Source organism: Pseudophryne corroboree, chromosome 10 (assembly GCF_028390025.1).
Source record: "Pseudophryne corroboree isolate aPseCor3 chromosome 10, aPseCor3.hap2, whole genome shotgun sequence".
Taxonomy (NCBI): Eukaryota; Metazoa; Chordata; class Amphibia; order Anura; family Myobatrachidae; genus Pseudophryne; species Pseudophryne corroboree.
In genome coordinates this window covers 62,192,106-62,211,367 of record NC_086453.1, presented here as the reverse complement: position 1 = coordinate 62,211,367, position 19,262 = coordinate 62,192,106, and the positions used below count along the sequence as shown (strand labels likewise).

Below are 19,262 nucleotides of genomic sequence, written 5' to 3'. Positions count from 1 at the left end.
CCTGAGATGGCAGTGCCACCTTTTTTTTATAAGCGTGTGAGCACCTTGTCCTCCCTAGGGGATGTTTCCCAACGTAACCTGTCCGTTGGCGGGAAAGGGTACGCCATCAGTAACCTCTTAGAAATCACTAGTTTCTTATCGGGGGAACTCCACGCTTCCTCACACAATTCATTTAATTCATCAGATGGGGGAAAAGTCACTGGCTGCTTTTTCTCCCCAAACATAATACCCTTCCTGGTAGTAACCGGGTTAATATCAGAAATGTGCAATACATTTTTCATTGCAGTAATCATACATCGGATGGCTTTTGTAGATTGTGCATTTGTCTCATCCTCATCTACACTGGAGTCAGACTCCGTGTCGACATCTGTGTCTACCATCTGAGCTAGCGGGCGTTTATGAGCCCCTGATGGCCTCTGAGACGCCTGGGCAGGCGCGGGCTGAGATCCCGGCTGTCCCAAGGCTGCTGCGTCATCGAACCTTTTATGTAAGGAGTTGACACTGTCTGTTAAGACCTTCCACATATCCATCCAATCCGGTGTCGGCCCCGTCGGGGGCGACACCACACTTATCTGCCCTTGCTCCGCCTCCACGTAACCCTCCTCATCAAACATGTCGACACAGCCGTACCGACACACCGCACACACACAGGGAATGCTCTGACTGAGGACAGGACCCCACAAAGTCCTTTGGGGAGACAGAGAGAGAGTATGCCAGCACACACCACAGCGCTATATAACACAGGGATTTACACTATAATGAGTGATTTTTCCCAATAGCTGCTTATTATCTTATTTGCGCCTAAATTTATGTGCCCCCCCTCTCTTTTTTACCCTTCTTGTACAGGATACTGCAGGGGAGAGCCTGGGGAGCGTCCTTCCAGCGGAGCTGTGAAGAGAAAATGGCGCTGGTGTGCTGAGGAAGAAGGCCCCGCCCCCTCAGCGGCGGGCTTATCCCTGCGTTTTGTATATCTTAATGGCGGGGGTTTTTGCACATATACAGTTTTCCAGACTGTATTATGTGCATAATGTGCCAAAAGGTATTCTTACTGCTGCCCAGGGCGCCCCCCCCAGCGCCCTGCACCCTACAGTGACCGGAGTGTGTGGTGTGCAGTGGGAGCAATGGCGCACAGCTGCAGTGCTGTGCGCTACCTTAATGAAGACCGGAGTCTTCTGCCGCCGATTTCATCTCCTTCTTCTGTCTTCTGGCTCTGCAAGGGGGACGGCGGCGCGGCTCCGGGAACGGACGATCGAGGTCAGGCCCTGTGTTCGAACCCTCTGGAGCTAACGGTGTCCAGTAGCCTAAGAAGCACAAGCTAGCTGCACGCAGGTAGGTTTGCTTCTCTCCCCTCAGTCCCACGTAGCAGTGAGTCTGTTGCCAGCAGATCTCACTGAAAATAAAAAACCTAACAAATACTTTCTTTACTAGCAAGCTCAGGAGAGCCCACTAGGTGCATCCAGCTCTGGCCGGGCACAGATTCTAACTGAGGTCTGGAGGAGGGGCATAGAGGGAGGAGCCAGTGCACACCAGATAGTACCTAATCTTTCCCGTCTATTCCCCATGGTCCTTACCGAGTTCCCAGCATCCACTAGGACGTCAGAGAAAGGGGTATTGAAATCCTTAAATAAATACATATGCATTTTTCCCACATTACACATATAAACAATGTCAGAGTGTGATTGCCACCCATTTTCATTCTCTTCAAAACATCTGCAGCGGGCCCGCACGTCACATGCCAGTTACCATTCACAGACACGCTACTGTTGCAGGACTGCCAAATCCTATAGGAGGTACAGTATAGATGTATTGTTAACTACTGATCATTTTCCTGGCAAATACATCAGAGCCGAAACTAAGATTTTTGGCACCCGGGGCAAGGCAGTAATTTGGCGCCCCCCATGTTGGCAAAGTGACTTCCAGTACTGCCAGGGTGCATCCAGCACACATTCCCTATGAAAATGGATAGGAACACAAGAAAACTAACATGCACCTCAGATAGAGTATTGTGGGGGACTCTGGCTGGCCAACTGCTGTAGGAATACAAAACCCAGTATGCCAGTCAAGACCTAGGACCAATTAAGGAGGAGTACCAACTTTCTGGGGAGAGGGGACACAAAGTGGCTTATCCTGGTTGCAGAGAGGAGTCCCTAGTCCCTAGGTCTGGCTGGTGTTATAAACCTGATATAAGCCATGCAATAACTGTATCACATACATGGGATGGGGGGAGGGGGTATGACTCCAACTTGCCAACTGCTGTATTACTACAAAGCCCTGTATGCCAGTTGGGACCTTGGACCATACTTTGGGGGATAGCAGCTGTTTTGGCGTATAGAGACCTCACCTCAGTGCCCAGATTATCGTAGCAAGGGGGAGGCCCTGAGGAACAGGGCTAGGGGCAGACATAGGAGTGTGTGACATAAGTCTTCTATTTGCCTGGGGGGTTGGTTTCCCAGGAGTCCACATTGGTGGTACTGGGGAGCGGGGACCTGCAGCGAGGGTCCTGGGACCCCGCAGAAGGTAGCCTCTTAGGGCTGAGAGGAAGGAGAGGAGGCAAAGTACCTATCTCTGCACCCTCTCAGATTCTGCACCCGGGGCACATGCCCCCTTAACCCCCCCTAGTTGCGGCCATGCAAATGCTGCAGGCCTGGTTCTCTTCCAACATTGGACAGCTCTCGTGGCATATCGCATTTGCTTTACAATACATGCTCGCCGTCAGTGCCGTAACGACATTTTAGCACTGTGTGCAAGAAATGACATCGCCCCCCTCAATGCAAAGCAGCGGCAGTGCGCGCCGTAGGCGTGTGCAAAAAATATTGGGGTGTGGCTTCATGGGGAAGGGGTGTGGCCACAAAATAATACCAATTCATATAATGGTGCATAGTAGTCTCCATTATTTAAATTACGCCGCACAGTAGCGCCACTACACCAGGTAGAGCCCCCTTTTCACATTACGGCGGACAGATTCCCCTTTTTACACATTAAGGCAGACAGCGTCCCCTTTTTTTACATATTACGGCAGACAGCGTCCCCTTTTTACACATTACGGCAGGCAGAGTCCCCCTTTTACACGTTACGGCAGGATAGGTCTCCCTTTTACACATTATGGCAGGCAGAGTCCCCCTTACACTCCCCCCCCCCCCCCTACCCTTAGAGTGTATTGTAGTGTAGTGTACTGTGGTATAGTGTAGTGTAGTGTACGGTAGTGAAGTGTAGTGTAATATAGTGTAGTGTAGTGTAATATAGTTTAATGTAGTGTATTGTGGTATAGTGTAGTGTAGTATAGTGTAGTGTACTGTAGTGAAGTGTAGTAATATAGTGTAGTGTAGTGTCTGTGCAGGCACTTACGTGAGGTGTACGTTCTTCCAGCGCTGTTGCCGGCTCCTGACTCCTCCTGTCAGACTGTCCACTTCACAGGCAGAGAAACTCAGCAGCAGCGCTGCCGGGACACAGGCGGGCGGGCGGTTGCTTCAGCAGGACACAGTCGGACGGGCGGCAGCAGCTTCAGCGGGACGCAGACGGCGCCGCCATCAGCGGGACACAGGCGGCGCCGCCTACAGCAGTGAGTCTGGACTCAGAGCTAGCAGCCGTGTGGATGTGATGCTCGATGGTGCACCCTCAGTGCATTTGCACTATGGGCAAGGCACCATCGGAACACACCTAGTTACAGCTCTGCTCGCCGTTCAAGTAACTTAGGGGTCTATTAACTAAGCCTTGGATGGAGATAAAGTAAACAGAGATAAAGTACCAGCCAGTCAGCTCCTACTTGCCATATCACAGGCTGGGTTTGAATAATGCCAGTTACATACCCTCCTTTACACATAAAAATTGGTACAAATTAGAAAAGGGGCGTGGTCACGGGTAAAGGCCTTTTCCTATATTTTCAATGGAAGTTTGGAGAGCCAAAAATTGGTACAGACCATTAAAAAAAAAAAAAGTAATGTGCCTGCTAAAAAGGTACAGTTGAAGCTGATTGGCTGGTACTTTATCTCTGTCCATTTTATCTCCACCCAAAGCTTAGTAAATAGACCCCTTAGTTTAATTTTATACTAAATGCAAATCATCATCTTGTCTAATAGCCAGATAAGCCCAAGTAATATTAATCAGCGCACGGAATAAAAGCACAATAAGGGTTATTTACAAACGGGGAAGATGACCGAGCCGCGGACCAAGTGCCGCTTTCTGTTCTTACGCAAGGTCATGTCTCAGCGCCTGCACAGTCATGTACAAGGATGAGCGCATCAAGGCAGAAGCATCTGCAGTGCAAATACTTTGGGGACTATTTTCTAAGCCTTGAATGGAGATAAGGCGCATGGAGATAAAGTACCAGCCAATCAGCTCCTGTCATTTTTCAAACACAGCCTGTGACATGGCAGTTAAGAGCTGATTGGCTGGTACTTTATCTCCATCCTAGGCTTAGTAAATAGACCCCACAGTTCCTTAACTGAACAAGAGTTGGACGGACATGGGACCAGGCCAGCGCACGACACACAACGTACTTTATGGGCTACGCGCTGCCGCTGTCAAGTGTAGGAGGTGGCCTTAATAATGCGACTCAACCGTGTATATTATATATATAGCTTACGCAGATCCGATTTTTCAGATTCTAGAATTGCTAATCATCGCAGATAAAGCTGCCGCCTAGAAAATATTATAGACACCCACTGGATCTATCAGGAAGTACTTCGCAACTGGCAGGGGTGAATGTAGGTGGTCAGGAGCCGTCCCCCATCACGTCACTGCCCCCTTCATGTTGGAGCCTCCCAACTGCCAAAGCAGAACCAACCTCACCCCCCACCACCTCCACAATTTACTGACCACTGTCCCCCCCCCACTCCCTCACCAATTACAAAATAACCCTAACCCCTTCCAGAGGAGGAGCATCACCAACCCAAGAACCCTCTAATGCAGGGGTGGCCAACCTGCGGCTCTCGAGCCAACCTGCGGCTCAGCCGGCTCCTGGCCACCGCTGCCCTGGCCCCCCCTTCCCCCGTGCTGCTCACCGCGCTGCTGCTGCCTGTAAGGGGAGGAGAGCGCAGCGTGCGCCTCTCCTGCCCCTCACTCTCCGGCGGCGGTCCGTGAGCCAATCCGAGCTTGCGGACCGGCAGCTAAGGCTGCCGGACTGGTGCCTAATTGAAAAGAGACACAGCCGCCTGAGAGTGAGGGGCAGGAGACGCGCACGCTGCGCTCTCCTCCCCTCACAGACAGCAGCAGCGCGGTGAGCAGCACGGGGGAAGAGGGGGGGGGGTTTCATTTATATCTGGCAGTGGGGGCATTGCTGGCACTGTGGGAACATGTATACCTGGCACTGGGGTCATAGCTGGCACTGGGGAGACATGTATATCTGGCACTGGGGGCAGAGCTGGCACTTTGGGGACATATATCTGGCACTAGGGGCATAGCTCACTGTGGGGGCATATATATCTGGCACTGGGGGCATATCTGGCACAGGGGCATAATGTATATCTGGCACTGGGGGGAGAGCTGGCACTGTGTGGGGACGTATATCTGGCACTGAGGGGACACTGCATTGGGGGTATAGCTGGCACTGTGGGGACATATATATTTGGCACTGGGGGCATAGCTGGCACTGGGGGACACACACACGTATATCTGGCACTGGGGGACACACGTATATCTGGCACTGGGGGGGGACACGTATATCTGGCACTGGGGGGGGACACGTATATCTGGCACTGGGGGGACACACGTATATCTGGCACTCGGGGGGACACACGTATATCTGGCACTCGGGGGGGACACGTATATCTGGCACTGGGGGGGGGGGGGGGACACGTATATCTGGCACTGGGGGGGGACACGTATATCTGGCACTGGGGGGGGGGGGGGGACACGTATATCTGGCACTGGGAGATATATATGTATCTGGCACTGTGGGGACATGTGTATTTGGCACTGTGGAGGCACCCATTTCTCTTACGTCCTAGAGGATGCTGGGGACTCCGTAAGGACCATGGGGATAGACGGGCTCCGCAGGAGACATGGACACTTTAAGAAAGACTTTAGGATTTGGGTGTGCGCTGGCTCCTCCCTCTATGCCCCTCCTCCAGACCTCAGTTGATTACTGTGCCCAGAGGAGACTGGGTGCTTTTCAGAGGCTCTCCTGAGTTTCTGACAGAAAGTATTTTGTTAGGTTTTTTTTTTCAGGGAGCCTGCTGGCAACAGACTCCCTGCATAGTGGGACTAAGGGGAGAGAAGCAGACCTACTTCTGTGAGTTGAAAGGCTCTGCTTCTTAGGCTACGGGACACCATTAGCTCCAGAGGGATCGGTACGCAGGTCTCATCCTCGCCGTCCGTCCTGGATCCGCGCCGCCGTCATCCTCACAGAGCTGAAGGTAGAAGCCACGTGAGTATGAGAAGTTAGAAGACATCAGAGGCGGCAGAAGACTTCAATGTTCTTCACTGAGGTAACGCACAGCACTGCAGCTGTGCGCCATTGCTCCAATTCACCTCACATACTGTGTCACTGTAAGGGTGCAGGGCGCGGGGGGGGGGGGGGGGGCCTAGGCAGCAAATAAACCTCTCCTGGCAAAAGATGGGTATATACAGCCGGCCACTGTATATACCTACGAGCCCCCGCCAATGTTTTGTATTTTAGAGTGGGACAGAAGCCCGCCGCCGAGGGGGCGGGGCTTCTCCCTCAGCACTCACCAGCGCCATTTTTTCTCCACAGCACCGCTGAGAGGAAGCTCCCCGGACTCTCCCCTGCTTAGATCACGGTTGATTGGCGAATTGAGTATAAAAGCGCTATCTGGGTAAACATAAATATTGTGTTTTTGTCCTGGGTTATTATAGCGCTGGGTGTGTGCTGGCATACTCTCTCTCTATCTCTCCTAAGGGCCTTGTGGGGGAACTGTCCTCAGATAAGAGGGTTCCCTGAGTGTGTGGTGTGTCGGTACGTGTGTCGACATGTCTGAGGTAGAAGGCTTTTCGAGGGAGGAGGAGGAGCAAATGAATGTGGTGTCGCCGTCGACGGCGCCGACACCTGACTGGATGGACATGTGGAATGTTTTAAGTGCCAATGTAAATTTATTGCACAAAAGATTGGATAAAGCTGAAGCTAGGGAACAGTCAGGGAGTCAACCCATGCCTGTACCTATGTCGCAGGGACCATCGGGGTCCCAAAAGCGGCCCACTATCCCAAATAGTTGACACAGATACCGACACGGATTCTGACTCCAGTGTCGATTATGATGATGCAAAATTACAGCCAGAGGTGGCTAAATGTATTCGATATATGATTATTGCAATCAAAGATGTTTTGCATATCACAGAGGAACCCCCTGTCCCTGACACGCGGGTACACATGTATAAGGGAAAGAAAAAAAGATACATTTTCCCCCCCTCACATGAGCTGAACGAGTTATGTGAAAAAGCTTGGTAATCTCCAGACAAGAAACTGCAGATTCCCAAAAGGATTCTTATGGCGTATCCTTTCCCGCCAACGGACAGGATACAGTGGGAATCATCCCCTAGGGTGGACAAAGCTTTGACACGCTTATCCAAAAAGGTAGCGCTGCCTTCCCAAGATACGGCTTCCCTCAGGGATCCTGCTGATCGCAAGCAGGAGGTTACCCTGAAGTCCATTTATACACATTCAGGTACCTTACTCAGACCGGCTATTGCGTCGGCATGGGTGTGTAGTGCTGTAGCAGCATGGACAGATACCTTATCAGCGGAATTTGATACCCTGGATAAGGATACCATCCTATTGACCCTAGGACATATAAAAGATGCTGTCTTATATATGAGAGATGCACAAAGAGACATTGGTCTATTGGGTTCGAGAATCAACGCTATGTCGATCTCGGCTAGAAGAGTCCTTTGGACCCGACAATGGACAGGTGATGCCGACTCAAAAAGGCATATGGAGGTTTTACCTTACAAGGGTGAGGAATTGTTTGGGGAAAGTCTCTCGGACCTGGTCTCCACTGCTACGGCAGGCAAATCTAATTTTTTGCCTTATATTCCCTCACAACCTAAAAAAGCACCGCATTATCAAATGCAGTCCTTTCGATCAAATAGAAACAAGAAAGGCCGTGGATCGTCCTTTCTTACCAGAGGTAAGGGCAGAGGGAAAAAGCTGCACAACACAGCTAGTTCCCATGAACAGAAGTCCTCCCCGGCCTCTGCAAAATCCACTGCATGATGCTGGGGCTCCGCTAAGGGAGTCCGCCCCAGTGGGGGCACGTCTTCGAATTTTCAGCCACATCTGGGCCCACTCACAGGTGGATCCCTGGGCAATAGAAATTGTTTCCTTAGGTTACAAACTGGAATTCGAAGAGGTGCCTCCTCGCCGGTTTTTCAAATCGGCTCTGCCAACGTCTCCTCAAGAACGGGAGATAGTGTTAAATGCAATCGACAAATTGTATCTTCAACAGGTGGTGGTCAAGGTTCCCCCGCTTCAACAGGGCAGGGGATATTACTCAACCCTGTTTGTGATCCCGAAACCGGACAGTTCGGTCAGACCCATTTTAAATTTAAAATCCCTGAACCTATACTTGAAAAGGTTCAAATTCAAGATGGAATCGCTCAGGGCAGTCATCGCCAGCCTGGAAGGGGGGGGATTTTATGGTATCTTTGGACATAAAGGATGCATACCTTCATGTTCCCATAAATCCACCTCATCAGGCGTACCTGAGATTTGCTGTACAGGATTGTCATTACCAATTTCAGACGTTGCCGTTTGGGCTTTCTACGGCCCCGAGAATTTTCACCAAGGTAATGGCGGAAATGATGGTGCTCCTGCGCAAGCAAGGTGTCACAATTATCCCGTACTTGGACGATCTCCTCATAAAAGCGAGATCAAGAGAACAATTACTGAACAGCATGTCACTTTCACTGAAGGTGTTACAGCAACACGGCTGGATTCTCAATATCCCGAAGTCGCAGCTGATTCCTACGACTCGTCTACCCTTCTTGGGCATGATTCTGGATACGGACCAGAAAAGGGTGTATCTGCCGATAGAAAAGGCTCAAGAACTCGTGACTTTGGTCAGGAACCTATTGAAACCAAAACATGTGTCAGTGCATCACTGCACGCGAGTCCTGGGAAAGATGGTGGCATCTTACGAGGCCATTCCATTCGGCAGGTTCCATGCACGGACCTTCCAATGGGACCTACTGGACAAATGGTCCGGGTCGCATCTACAAATGCATCGGTTGATCACCCTGTTCCCCAGGGCCAGGGTGTCTCTCCTGTGGTGGCTGCAGAGTGCTCACCTTCTAGAGGGCCGCAGATTCGGCATTCAGGACTGGGTCCTGGTGACCACGGACGCGAGCCTCCGAGGTTGTGGTGCATTCACACAATGAAGGAATTTCCAGGGTCTTTGGTCAAGTCAGGAGACTTGTCTTCACATCAACGTCCTGGAGCTAAGGGCCATATTCAACGCCCTTCGTCAAGCGGAGACTTTGCTTCGCGACTTACCAGTTCTGATCCAGTCAGACAACACCACCGCAGTAACTCATGTAAACCGCCAAGGCGGCACAAAGAGCAGAGTGGCAATGGTGGAAGCCACAAAGATTCTACGCTGGGCGGAAAACCATGTAAGCGCCATATCAGCAGTGTTCATTCCGGGAGTGGACAACTGGGAAGCAGACTTCCTCAGCAGGCACGACCTGCATCCGGGAGAGTGGGGACTTCATCAGGAAGTCTTCACACAGATTGCAAGCCAGTGGGGCCTGCCCCAGAAAGACATGATGGCGTCCCGCCTAAACAAAAAACTGCAAAAGGTATTGCACCAGGTCAAGAGACCCTCAGGCGGTAGCGGTGGACGCACTAGTGACACCGTGGGTGTTCCACTCAGTATATGTTTTTCCTCCTCTTCCTCTCATCCCAAAAGGTGTTGAGAATAATAAGAAAAGGAGGAGTTCGGACAATTCTCATTGTTCCAGATTGGCCACGAAGGGCCTGGTACCTGGAATTGCAGGAGATGCTCACAGAAGATCCGTGGCCTCTTCCTCTAAGACAGGACCTGTTGCAACAGGGGCCCTGTCTGTTCCAAGACTTACCGCGGCTGCGTTTGACGGCATGGCGGTTGAACGCCGGATCCTAGCGGAGAAGGGTATTCCGGATGAGGTCATTCCTACTCTGATAAAGGCTAGGAAGGATGTGACAGCTAAACATTATCACCGTATATGGCGTAAATATGTTGCTTGGTGTGAGGCCAGGAATGCTCCTACGGAAGAATTCCATCTGGGCCGTTTCCTTCACTTTCTACAAACTGGAGTGAATTTGGGCCTCAAATTAGGCTCCATTAAGGTTCAGATTTCGGCATTGTCCATTTTCTTTCAAAAAGAATTGGCTTCACTTCCAGAAATACAAACTTTTGTAAAGGGAGTGCTTCATATTCAGGCTCCTTTTGTACCTCTGGTGGCGCCTTGGGACCTTAACGTGGTTTTGAGTTTCCTTAAGCACTGGTTTGAACCACTTCAGACAGTAGAGTTAAAATATCTCACTTGGAAGGTGGTCATGTTGTTGGCCTTAGCTTCGGCTAGGCGAGTGTCAGAATTGGCGGCTCTGTCTCACAAAAGCCCCTATCTAGTTTTCCATATGGATAGGTCAGAATTGCGGACCCGTCCTCAATTCTTGCCTAAGGTGGTGTCATCCTTTCTTATGAACCAACCTATTGTGGTGCCGGTGGCTACACGAGTCTTGGAGGATTCCTAGTATCTGGATGTAGTCAGGGCTTTGAAAATTTACGTGGCCAGGACGGCCAAAGTCAGGAAAACTGAAGCGCTGTTTATCCTGTATGCAGCCAACAAGGTTGGCGCTCCTGCGCTGGATCTGTACCACGATTCAGCAGGCGCATACGACGGCTAGATTGCAGTTACCTAAATCAGTCAAGGCCCATCCCACTAGGAAAGTGGGCTCTTCTTGGGCGGCTGCCCGAGGGGTCTCGGTACTACAGCTGTGCCGAGCGGCTACTTGGTCAGGGGCAAACACGTTTGCGAAATTCTACAAATTTGATACCCTGGCTGAGGAGGACCTCCTGTTTGCTCAATCAGTGCTGCAGAGTCATCCGCACTCTCCCCCCCCCCCCGTTTGGGAGCTTTGGTATAATCCCCATGGTCCTTACGGAGTCCCCAGCATCCTCTAGGACGTAAGAGAAAATAAGATTTTAAACCTACCGGTAAATCTTTTTCTCGTAGTCCGTAGAGGATGCTGGGCGCCCGTCCCAATTGCGGACTACTTCTGCAAGACTTGTATATAGTTTTGCTTACATAAGGGTTATGTTATGGTTGCTTTCAGTTTCTGACTGAAGCTATGTTGAATTTCATACTGTTAACTGGTTAGTTTATCACAAGTTATACGGTGTGATTGGTGTGGGCTGGTATGAATCTTGACCTTGGTTTAACAAAAATCCTTTCCTTGTACTGTCCGTCTCCTCTGGGCACAGTTTCTCTAACTGAGGTCTGGAGGAGGGGCATAGAGGGAGGAGCCAGTGCACACCCAAATCCTAAAGTCTTTCTTAAAGTGCCCATGTCTCCTGCGGAGCCCGTCTATCCCCATGGTCCTTACGGAGTCCCCAGCATCCTCTACGGACTACGAGAAAAAGATTTACCGGTAGGTTTAAAATCCTATTTTTTTGACATTTTTATATGTATGTGGCACTGTACAACATGACTAAAAACGGAGTTATGACACAAGGTCATACTCCTACAAACGTCATAACGAAAGGTGTGCGCACAAAATGGGGTGTGGCTTTGTGAAAACTAGGCCTTGGCGCGCGCATGATACTGGCTCTTGCCCTTGACTACAGATCTTTTTTGACTCTTTGCCTCTGACTGGTTGGCCACCCCTGCTCTAATGCAACACACAGTTCTAAACTTAAACATAATAAATTGTTGGCTCCTTCATAAAATTATGCATTCTGACTCTCACTAATATATTATTATCAACTCCATTATTTCGGTGAGCATGGTTTGCAAAACATAAATACTTTAAAGCAGAAACTCCTATAACACTTGCACCTTGCCCCCAATTATCTGTTATATAACTTTGGAAAAGAATAGAATTCTCAGACGGAGTAGAACACACACTTATCAGTACTGTGGACATAGGTGTTGCTTTTATAATCTCCCTGATTGCTTTCTCAGGAGTAGGCAATTGTGCAATGTACATGTTCCCGTATGATAATAGTGTAGGACAAGGGCAGTTCCTGCTCCAGGCCACAATACAGTGCATGTTGCGTTCTGGAATGAAGATGCAGCTGTGGGATGGTTTGTTATTCATAACCATACTTGCCGATTTTGGCAAGTCCCTTTCCGGGAGGTCCTTGAAAAGGGAGGTCCAGGTGGGTGCAGTGAGCATCACTGTGGCCCCACCCGCGTGATGTTTTACCACAATTCCCTCTAAGAAGTTGTGGTGGCTGCTGGGTTGCGGGAGAGTTGCCCACTTTTCTGGGAGCCTCTACCCAAGTTCAGAAGTGTCTCGGCAGTTCTTGGGGAATTGGCAAGTACAGTATGGCTACAACCATGGCTGTCTTAACAGCATTGTAGGCACTGGACAGAGCAATGCACTACAGTGACGTGCGGTGGGGTGAGGCAGAGCCTTTCCTGTCATACTAATGCTTGTGCGTCCCTGATGCACTAGGGCCCCTACCCACCCATTCACGTGAACAACTGATGATAAAAAAAAAAACATAATTTGTCTCTCCTGTAGTCCTGCGCCATCTCTCAACATGCTTCCATACAGTGACATACCTCCCAACATGACCCTCTCCAGGAGGGACACAATGCTCTGCTCCTGGACTTCCCTCTTAATGTATGATTGCCATCACCTGTGCTGAAACACCTTTCTTATCCATTAACCTGTTCAAAACAGGTGCCGGCAATCATACATTAAGAGAAAAGTCCAGAAGCAGAGCATTGTGTCCCTCCTGGAATGGGTCATGTTGGGAGGTATGCAGTGAATGGCTGTCACCACTCTGATTGGTGGATAGCACCAGCCATCCACCAATCAGCATTCTGACAGCCATTCCCCATCTGGTGGCAGGCTGGTAGGCAGGTAGAGAATGCTAGCTGCTCTGATTGCATATAATTCATAATCAGATCATCTTGGCAGCATTCTCTACCAACCTCCCAAGGAGCTACGGAGGGCAACTGCTCGAAGGTGCCTAGAATTGTGGGGCCTGGGCAGCTGCTTATACGTTAAGATGGCCCTGGCTATAACTGTCACATGCCTGTCGCTGTACACACCATCCCTATGGGATCAGTATGAAATACCTACAATCAAAATCCTGACAGCAATTGACCGACGGTCAAAATCCCGACATGGACAAAATACCGACATTTAAAATGTCGACAGGTCAAAATGTCGACACGAGTTTTCGTTGATTTTGTGTGTATGTCGACATGGACACCATATAAGTGTACCGCTGCGCTCTCCATGCTTCGGGCACAATACGTCGCTGCATTCGGCACACTATTATATTCCCCCTCCAGGTCCACTGGGATGGTAAAGTATGAACAAGTCGGTTTCAATGAAAAATAATCATGAAAAAATCATGTAGACTTTTTGACCTGTCGACATTATAAATGCCGGTATTTTGACCATGTCGGGATTTTAACCGATGGTCATTTGCTGTCGGGATTTTGACAGTCGGAATGTTGATTGTCGGTAAATTGACTGCATCCCATCCCTATTTTGCAATTAATGCAACTAACGCTGCATGCGCGTTCTTACATTTACCTTTGTAAATCTAATAAACATTAACCAGGCAGTATTTTCCCTTACAGAGTACAGGACTGTGTGTGTGCAAATGTTTATTTAAGGTATGAGAACCCCAAGTGAGTCACCTCTGGCCACAGAATATCTGGTGGGAGGTAATGGCGTCCGAGATCGCCAGAGGTGCAATCACTAACAAGGCATGTAAATGATCGGCCCTTTAAAAAAGACCAAGATCAGCTGGCAATCCGCACCTCCAGCGATCTCAGACGCCATTACATCCCGCCGCTGGTGGGAAAGTTACTAGCTGCTTCCCCCCATTTCTTTTTTTTTTTTTTTACAAGCCACATGATTTTTTATCTGCATGTTGGCACTTGTGGTACCACAAATGTACACTATAAATGGTTCCCCCACTGTGAAATAATATGTGTTGCCACTATCATAAATAAAATGATTGCCCCTGTTAGCCATTAAATAGTATTGCCCCATAATATAATTATAAAATAATACTGGTCGCTTAATAGAATGTTAAATAATCGTTACCACTCAATAAAATCATACATTCATTTTGCCTAATATATTCATAAAACAATTTTGAATCTTGAGAAAATTGTTGGTTTTGTAATAAAAAAAATAATGATTGTCCTCATAATTAGTGTATTGTGCTTCCTCTTATATTCTGATTGGCCAGATGGGATCCAGTCAGGATCCTGGTGGTCGGGATCCCGGCAGTCAAAATATCGACGCCGGAATCCCAACACTGCAGGGAATGTCGGCGCTAGCATCCCGACTAGGGACACAATACCGCTGGTACAGTATGATTTGCCGATGGACGGGATGCCGGCTGTCAGTGTACCGACAGCAACATCCTGGTCATCAGAATCCCGACAGCCCCCCATTTAGCCCCCTAAGCTTCACCTTATCCCTACCCTAACCCTCCCTTCCCCGCTGCCTAAACCTAACCCTGACCTCCCCGTCTATGTGCCTGAATCTAACTCTCCCTCCCACCCCCCACGGCAGGACACCAGCACGTCCCGCTGTGAGGACGATCGGGATGCCGACTGTTGGTAATGTGACGTGGCACCCTGAGCGGCGTCGGTATGTGGACGCCGGCATTGTCCCCTCCTTCGGGATCCCGGCATCGGTATATTGACTGCCAGGATCCCATCCGTAGGGAAGGTAACTGCTTCCCAATCCCGCCACTAGTCCCGATTGAGTGTTTGCTGGGCTGTCGACAAGGTAAGGTGTGGGGGGGTGGGATAAGGTTTAGGCTACGAGGGTAGGGTTAGGCTTAGGCTGATGGGAGGGGGAGTTAGGGTTAGGCACCCCAGGGGAGAGTTCGGGAGGGGGGGGGGGGGTGTTAGGCACCACCGGAGACGGTTAGGCGACAGGGGTTAGGTTTAAGCTGCGGGAAGGAAAGGTTAGGGGGGCATTGGGGAAAGGTAACATCGGGATGCTGCTGTCGGTATTTTGACCGCCGGCATAACGAACCCGGCCAGATAGCCTACTTGTGCTTTGAGATATCCAGCTTCTCACAATCACCTTTTTTTACTGCCGGAATTTCACCCTTTTTGTCTATAGTACCATATTACACAATTGGGACGTCGTTGTCTAATGTAGGGATTTGAAGAACAGCAGCGGGTCTTTGCCAGTTGGACAGTTTCAAGAACACAAGAAAATTCACTGAAAAAAATGGCAGTTTCGCTAAATAGCATTTTAGTAATTTACAAGACCCCTCTCTGGCCACCTCCCCGCAGTTTTCTATGGACGTTACAGAAAATCTATAAATGACCATGCTTATTTTCCCACTGTCACACACTCAGTGGGCGTAGCACCTAACTGCTTATAACTGGCGCAAGTCACTAATTTATTTATTTTTTTCATTTAAAAATAATGATAACCCCAGATAAGGCTGTTATGACAAGTGGTCAGACACAAGGATGGCCATCCCTAATTATACACAGGTTTATATGGCCTCACTGCACCCACCTGGTGATCCTGAGCTGGCAGCGTCTCCAGAGCTGCCACAAAGTCATTGCTAATCTTTCCTGCAGAGCAGATGCCCCACTTTGTGGCCATGATAAGGCTCAGTATGGACTTCTGAATGAATCCGGATACTGGCAGAGAAAGAGAAACCTTCAGTCTCTGCTTCATAGGGCAGGCAGAGGGGAGGGTCCAGCCTGGAACATTCTGCTGACACCAAGCCAAATCCCTGAGCTCAAAGTGTGCTGCTGTGCTCTGTGGCTGTGATCCCCACTGCACATATGTTATTATATTGTATTGCTGTACTATGCAGACAGGTATTTTTATTGCCATGAAGCATATAGTGCTGGCGTTTATGGACTTTCTACTACTCCAGTGAACATTACAAGCTATTTTAAACCCACAATGTAAATGTGCTTCCTGTTGCTATTACAAGTAATTAGGTAACAGGAAGGCAGCAGGGTGGCTGCACATATATAGAGCAGGCATTCCCAGCAACCTCGGTCTTCAAGGCACACTAACAGTCCAGGTTTTAGTGATATCCAGGTGTAAGCACAGGTGACTTAATTAGTACCTCGGTTATTTTGATTTAACCATCTGTGCTAAAGGCTGGCTATCACCAACACCTGATCTGTTAGTGTGTGATGAGGCATGAGGTTCGGAAAGCCTGATACAGAGGGAAGCCTCCAGCGCCATTCCTAGTTCAACTGTAGATGTTTCAAATATAGAAAAACAAATGAATCATAAAAAAAAAAGCTCTCATTGCGGTCATGCTGGGAAGTGAAGCAGCAGGGAGGCAGGCTGCCACTTGTGGTCTGTCCCCAGTGCTGTGCTAGTAGCATACACTACTACTACAGCATACCCTCCAACATTTTACACAGAAAAATCGGTACAAACCCGAAAAAGGGGCGTGGCCGCGTGTAAAGGGGGCGTGGCCACGCCCCTTTTCCTATACTTTCAATGGAAGTTTGGAGAGGCAAAAATCGGTACAGACCATGAAAAAAAGGTACTGTACCTATTAAAAAGGTACAGTTGGAGGGTATGCTACAGGTTCCGAATGATTTGTGGGTGCACGGGATGCCGGCGGTCAGAATACCGACACCGCCATCCTAGAGTTGAAATCCTGACATGAGGGAGGCAAGAGTGTTCCTCACTCTCCAATACCCCCTGACCCCCCCCCCCCCCCCCCCCCACACACACACACCTCACGTAGCCTAACCCTAACCTCCACCGTTAGTGCCTGACCCTAACCTCCCCCTGGTGGTGCCTAAACCTAATCCATCCTGCCCCACAGCCTAACCCTAACTCTCCCCCATCAGTGCCTAAACCTAGCCTCCCCCCGGTGGTGCAGCGGGCGACGGTCAGTCCTCACTCTTCTCCCGCTGCTTCAATCTATTTGCAGCCTGTCTTCAAACTGCGCATGCGCAGCATGAAGACAGGCTGTGAAGAGTCTCGAAGGGCCGAAGCAGCTGGAGAAAACGGCACCATTTCCCAAAAGCTGTCTCCACAAATTAGCAGCTTTTCGGAAGTGATAATTTCAGTATGCAGGCATGCTGAATACTGAAAAAAAATTGAAATCCGTGATGTATTTAAAAGGCGGACTTTTGCCTGCTGTGATGTGTAAAATGGGGAGTCTTGCCTGCTGTGATGTGTAAAATGGGGACTCTTGCCTGCCGTGATGTGTAAAATGGGGACTCTTGCCTGTCGTGATGTGTAAAGTGGGGACTCTTGCCTGCCGTGATGTGTAAAACGGGGATTCTTGCCTTCCGTGATGTATAAAATGGGGACTCTTGCCTGCTATAATGTGTAAAAAGGGGGACTCTTGCCTGCCGTAATGTATAAAATGGGGACTCTTGCCTGCCGTGATGTGTAAAATGGGGACTCTTGCCTGCTGTGATGTGTAAAATGGGGACTCTTGCCTGCCGTGATGTGTAAAATGGGGAGTCTTGCCTGCTGTGATGTGTAAAATGGGGACTCTTGCCTGCCTTGATGTGTAAAATGGGGACTCTTGCCTGCCGTAATGTGTAAAAAAGGGGACTCTTGCCTGCCGTAATGTGTAAAAAGGGAGACTCTTGCCTGCTGTATTGTATAAAATGGGGGACTCTTGCCTGCCGTAATGTATAAAATGGGGACTTTTGCCTGCCGTGATGTGTAAAAGGGGGACAATTGCCTGCTGTGATGTGTAAAATGGGGACTCTTGCCTGCCGTGATGTGTAAAGTGGGGACTCTTGCCTGCCGTGATGTATAAAATGGGGACTCTTGCCTGCTGTAATGTATAAAATGGGGACTTTTGCCTGCCGTGATGTGTAAAATGGGGACAATTGCCTGCCGTGATGTGTAAAATGAGGACTCTTGCCTGCCGTAATGTGTAAAAAGGGGGACTCTTGCCTACCTTAATGTGTAAAAAGGGGGACTCTTGCCTGCCGTAATGTATAAAATGGGGACTTTTGCCTGCCGTGATGTGTAAAATGGGGACAATTGCCTGCCGTGATGTGTAAAATGGGGACTCTTGCCTGCCGTGATGTGTAAAATGGGGACTCTTGCCTGCCGTGATGTATAAAATGGGGACTCTTGCCTGCCGTGATGTGTAAAAATGGGACTCTTGCCTGCCGTAATGTGTAAAACGGGGACTCTTGCCTGCCGTGATGTGTAAAACGGGGACTCTTGCCTGCCGTAATGTGTAAAATGGGGACTCTTGCCTGCTGTAATGTGTAAAAAGGGGGACTCTTGCCTGCCGTAATGTGTAAAAAGGGGACTCTTGCCTGCCGTAATGTGTAAAAAGGGGGACTCTTGCCTGCCGTGATGTATAAAATGGAGACTCTTGCCTGCTGTGATGTGTAAAATGGGGACTCTTGCCTGCCGTGATGTGTAAAATGGGGACTCTTGCCTGCCGTGATGTGTAAAATGGGGACTCTTGCCTGCCGTGATGTGTAAAATGGGGACTCTTGCCTGCCGTAATGTGTAAAAAAGGGGACTCTTGCCTGCCGTAATGTGTAAAAAGGGAGACTCTTGCCTGCTGTATTGTATAAAATGGGGGACTCTTGCCTGCCGTAATGTATAAAATGGGGACTTTTGCCTGCCGTGATGTGTAAAAGGGGGACAATTGCCTGCTGTGATGTGTAAAATGGGGACTCTTGCCTGCCGTGATGTGTAAAGTGGGGACTCTTGCCTGCCGTGATGTATAAAATGGGGACTCTTGCCTGCTGTAATGTATAAAATGGGGACTTTTGCCTGCCGTGATGTGTAAAATGGGGACAATTGCCTGCCGTGATGTGTAAAATGAGGACTCTTGCCTGCCGTAATGTGTAAAAAGGGGGACTCTTGCCTACCTTAATGTGTAAAAAGGGGGACTCTTGCCTGCCGTAATGTATAAAATGGGGACTTTTGCCTGCCGTGATGTGTAAAATGGGGACAATTGCCTGCCGTGATGTGTAAGATGGGGACTCTTGCCTGCCGTGATGTGTAAAATGGGGACTCTGCCTGCCGTAATGTGGGGATTTAATGTATCAAGGGCATTGCGGTGTGTGGCATAATATGGTGCAGGGGGCATTACTGTGTGGGGCTTATATGGTAGAATTATTTTTTTTACCAA

The 19,262-nt window shown here is 49.4% G+C and overlaps 1 protein-coding gene across 1 annotated transcript in view; it reads right to left on the bottom strand.

Annotated features, from left to right (window-relative positions):
* The window catches only part of LOC134966016 (trans-1,2-dihydrobenzene-1,2-diol dehydrogenase-like), a 65,246-nt gene extending 49,282 nt beyond the window's left edge, over nucleotides 1-15,964 (bottom strand). The window contains exon 1 of the mRNA XM_063942467.1: nucleotides 15,677-15,964. Within this exon, the coding sequence (XP_063798537.1) occupies nucleotides 15,677-15,841 (165 nt within the window). The 5' untranslated portion in view covers nucleotides 15,842-15,964. The remainder of the gene's footprint in view (nucleotides 1-15,676) is intronic.
* Between the last annotated feature and the right edge of the window lie 3,298 nt (nucleotides 15,965-19,262).